We start from the raw sequence: 4,789 nt of genomic DNA, 5'->3' as shown, positions 1-4,789 counted from the left end.
CAGCAATCTTGTATACTTTCATCCTCAGCTCCAGATGCAGCACACCCCACTGCAGGATCTGCCTGCTCCGCAGAACTCCCTGTCAGTCCAATAATCTCACGGTGCACACAATGCAGAATGGCCTACAGAATCAGATGTGAAAGGAAACACATAGTACCTGTGACCTCTGCTCAGTGGTGTCTAGATTCACAGCAACTCATTCATACTGTGAACACTTAGATGTTCAAAAATGGTCAGTGGAGCATACCACAACATACTTTTTAGCGAGCTGCAACCCATGACCTTTCAGTATTTTGGGACGGTTACAATTTCTAATGGAAAATCATCTGATATGATCCCATCAATTCAGTTCCCTTGGTAGCTTTATCCTAATTTGTAGCTTTCTTGTTGTTGTTTTAAATTTTTGATTTGAAAGAATGTGTTAAGATGAGTGTACTGGGTTAAAACTAATGCAGAGTGTCCAGTGAGGTAGTGGCTGAACTTTTACAGAACTCAAGTGGGAACCAAAGTTATAAAAAATATCCATCCAGCAGATCTGTGCCCTGGAATATTACAATTGATACATCCAAGGACATCCCTTGGGATTCTCTTTGACCCTTAGTTTTCCTCTTGACTCTGCAGAATTGCTCTGCAGAGGTAGCCAGGAAATTATTAAAGGTACTGAATGCATCAGGTGTTATTTGGTATAAAAGGAAAAGGAGTAACAGTGTGAATAGTGAAGGAAGGATAGGCTGCTCTTGTGTTTGTTTTCCGTGACGCACTTGACACACCAGCGTCTCACAGTGTTGAACCAAGGAAAACATTTCTAATACGTTTTGTATCTGACCATTGCATTTCAGTCAGTGCGTAGCAGAGCTATTTTCATTCACTCCAGAAATGCACTGTTTGGATTCCTAAGGAATTGTATTCACCTTCTTTTCCTGGATCTTAGCATAAATTTAGGAACTTTCAAAGTAGTAAGTACTATATGTCTGTGGATAATTTTGTCAGAAAATATGGAAGAAACCTTGCTCAGAGCATCCTTGTAACTGCTCAACTAAAGACTTGATCAGCTGCAACAACAGCTGCTAAATACCCAGCATCAACTAAAGCCCTCTTATCTTTCTGAAAGTGTCAAGCTAGAAAAGCATCTTAAGCTAAACCCAAATAGACAATGAAAGAAGTCTTTGCCTGGTTGAAGGTAGTATCACTGGCATTACACTACCTTCTCCATTCTTAATGGGAATTAACAGTTGGGAAGAAGATACACCACTGTCAGGAGGAAAGGATAGTGATTTCCTTGTATCTTCACCTATACTCAGAGCAAAGAGGTAGAAGAGTTACCAAGAATCTCATTCTCCCATTCATTTCTAGCTTTGCATCAAATGCACCTGTCTAAGAATGCCACCAAAAATTTGCAATTACTACGGCAAATGAAAAAGCCCTAATAATTTATGAACTTGTTCACAAACACAGGCAAAAGGTACAACAATGTGTTTCCCAGTCTTTGCATCTGGAAATGAGAAATAATATTTCAGAAGGTAGATTGACCCTTATGAAATCTTAACTACAATCACTTGGAAGTGCTGCAGTTCCACCAAGTCAATTCAGAAAAGATGTATAATGTGATTTGAATATGTATAAATGAGTTTTATAAGTAATTTCAGTGCATTGCTAAAAGGAATAAGAGATCTGAAGTACAAATTGATCTGGTTTTCTAAAAGAAAATTCAGTAAGTTGTCTCTCTACCACAGCAAATGTGAAAACAATAATAAAGATAGAAACATTTCCCAGGGGAGACTCACATAACCTTCTGTGAAAGACAGTCCATCAATGCATCTGTGTTGAAAATCAGGCAACTACATTTCCCCTTCACTCTATGGACACTACAGTTGTCTTATTCCATTATTTTCAAGAATACAATGATAAAGTTTTTCCCTGTCCTGTTTTCTTTGACAGTCACAAAGCCTTGTTTAGCTCCAAGAAATCAGAAAAAAATTGAGCACTTTGAAATCATGTTCTTATCGGTCCTCTGGATATGCACAGATGGCAATGTAAATAGTCTCATTAGTTAAAATTGGGAGAAACAAAGCAGCTCAGAGCTGTTTGTGAGAAGAGCTATTAAAAACAGTCCGAAGTGATTTCTGAAGAGGAGACAAATGCCTCTGCCAGCTGCAGAAATAGAGAGAGGAGGGAAATTTGAAATCCTCTCCCTTTACACACAATTTCTACAACTCCTAATCAGTATGAATTAGATGGCATTGACTGAGGGACAGATACTGTTTTCACAGGCGAGGAAGAAAAACCTTCAGCAGTGGGTGCTGTTACAGAATTAGTATTGAAAGAGAGCACAGAGAGCAGCTGAAGTCAAACAGAGAGCTGAAATATTCGTTATAAAAGAAAGCAGGAGAGTAAAAACAATGACAGGCTGAAGGAGAGAGATAGGAATTAAAACAAGGTTTACGGAAAGAAGTACAGAAGAGCACAGTTGATGAACTATTCAGGTCTCTGCCTCTCATCACAATGATTGTTATCTCTTTTTTATTTCAGCAGAGAATCTGATCTTAATCTCTAACCCCTAACTTTTCTTCTCTTTTCTCACCTGTCCACAGCTATTGCTGTCATGGAGTAGATGCTGGCGAAGACAGCTGTGATCGGGAAGAAGTTGTGGAAGCGGCAATAAGCCTCTCCAAAGTACCACTCACTGTGCAGTGCATAGATGAAGTTGATGAGGGTATTGAAAGCAGCCATGGAGGCATCAGAGAAGGCCAGATTCACCAGGAAGTAGTTCGTCACTGTCCTCATGCGCTTGTGAGCCAGGATAATCCAGATGACAATGAGATTTCCAAAAACGGCCACTGCCACCACGCCACCATAAGCCAGAGACCACAGGGCAATGCGCCAAGAGGGTTGTACAAACTGATTGGAGAAGTTGCTTGCTGAGGATGCTACAGGGGGAGAAGCATTTCCAGCTGGCACTCCCAGTGCCTGTCCCCAGGTATCACTTGCTGTAGCAAGGCTCATGTTCCACTTGCTGCTCATGCTCACGTTCCAGTTGGCTGTGGGGACAGAAGTCATCTTGGATGTTCCTCTCCTCTCTTCCAGGAATGATGTCACTCTTCTACTTTCCTTTCTCAACCCTTCAAAATCCCCAACAACAGATAAGAAGAGGGAAGGAAGGAAAGGGTAAGTAAGGCAGCACAGCAGGTACAGGGGATATCTGTCAGAAAAAAGCTTTAGCTCTGCTGTTCAAACTGTAAGAAGTGCTGTAGCAGCTAAGTCAGGAGAGCTACCTCGGGATAGAACAGCATCCTACTTCTCCTGTGTAAAGCCACCTCTTGCTTTTGATTTTGCTGAAGGAGCCAAGGCACATTTTATAGGCTTGTGAGTTTCCAGCGTCACGAAGGGAGTGGAGCGATAAGCTCCACCGGCTGGTAAGCTAACACTTCTTTCCCTCTGCTCTCCCTCCCCCTTTTTATTTCATTCATTGCCAGCAGCAGGCACTTTCAGGAGCTGCGGAGAGCATCACGGGGAAAATGAATTCTCATCTCATTTATGCTGAGAGATTTATTTTATATTGCCTTTCTTTGAGTTTCATTATTGTGCTTCCTTTTTTAAATTGTCTTTTTTGCCTTATCTTTGCAGAGCTAATCAGCTGGCTTAGTTGAAAAATCTGAGGACTGAAACTGTTTTTTTATTACAGCTCTTTCCAGATGATTTTATTCCAGATGAATTCAGATCTGGTTTTTTTGCTGCTGTCTTTTCATTTAGTACAGGCTTTCCTTTAAACCATTTTGGTACCTGCAGATTTGGAATAGTGACCTCTTTTAGATAAAGAAATACATCCTGCTGCTCTCTAATTTTACTTTTCAATTTGTAATATGTAACTGATATCAAGAAACATTTATAAAGCCATTTTCATATTCAGCAGACACTGATTTTTACTGAAACACTATGTAGCCCTAAACATAATGTCCTTAATTGTGCACAAAATATTAGGGGTTTGTTTTCTTTGTGTCTTTGGGAAAAAAAAAAAAAAAGTTCTTTTTACTGATTTGCATTTATTCCACACTTAGTACTATAGTTATTTTGAGTAAACAGTATTTTTACATCCACTTATTTCTATAATGGTATAAAAGGGTAAATGAGGAAATTTAACACCTGATCTTTTCACATCTGAAATCAGTTTTTTGTTAATATGCTAACAACAGCTGGCATTGGGAATGCATGCTTTGTGCCAGGGTTGATTGCAAGGGACTTCAGCTAACAAACCTTTGTTATTCAATAGGCTTCAGTCTTTAGGGAGAAAATGTGTTTTAGTGTCGATCTGTTCCAGGTTTCAACAATTTAGAGCTACTACTTGTCATCAGCAGAGATTTCAATTGTATCACAGCAGTGGGAGCTATTCAATATCCCTATCAGCAATGACATATTCAACACTTTTTTAAAACAAAGGCTTCAAACAAAAATCAAATACTCCTGTGTTCTATTTCCTCCGTGCTGTATTTACCCAGTAGAAGTAATGTCTGCTCTCTAATTGTCAGGTCTTCACTGCAATTTTAATTTGAATGAGTGTAATAGTGGATGTTCCTCTGTGCTTCTCAGCTCTTACCAGCTGACCTGATCCCAAGCAGCAGCCAACATCAGGCTTAGAAGCTCTGCTGTAAACCCCTCATTGCTACAGCATGTCTAGAACCCACCATGCACTACAGGTCCTTGTCATGGCAAAGCCATTGGACTTTATCCGACAGTTCCATTTTGAGTCCCAAATCTTCCACCTGCCTCATCTTTCATCCTGTCCCTGGAGGTG

At 40.1% G+C, this 4,789-nt stretch overlaps 1 protein-coding gene across 1 annotated transcript; it reads right to left on the bottom strand.

Annotated features, from left to right (window-relative positions):
* Window positions 1–2,581: 2,581 nt before the first annotated feature.
* On the bottom strand, window positions 2,582–3,057 carry LOC114070987 (neuromedin-K receptor-like; the record flags this gene model as incomplete). The annotated part of the gene is made up of 1 exon (XM_027908640.1): window positions 2,582–3,057. A coding segment is annotated over exon 1 (476 nt), but the record flags the coding sequence as incomplete, so codon positions are not given.
* Window positions 3,058–4,789: the final 1,732 nt, after the last annotated feature.

Source organism: Empidonax traillii, unplaced genomic scaffold, assembly GCF_003031625.1.
Source record: "Empidonax traillii isolate 1590-97213 ecotype Southwest subspecies unplaced genomic scaffold, ASM303162v1 scaffold1776:size62581, whole genome shotgun sequence".
Classification (NCBI taxonomy): domain Eukaryota; kingdom Metazoa; phylum Chordata; class Aves; order Passeriformes; family Tyrannidae; genus Empidonax; species Empidonax traillii.
The sequence above is the reverse complement of the archived record's forward strand: the minus strand, read 5'-3'. Positions and strand labels throughout refer to the sequence as shown.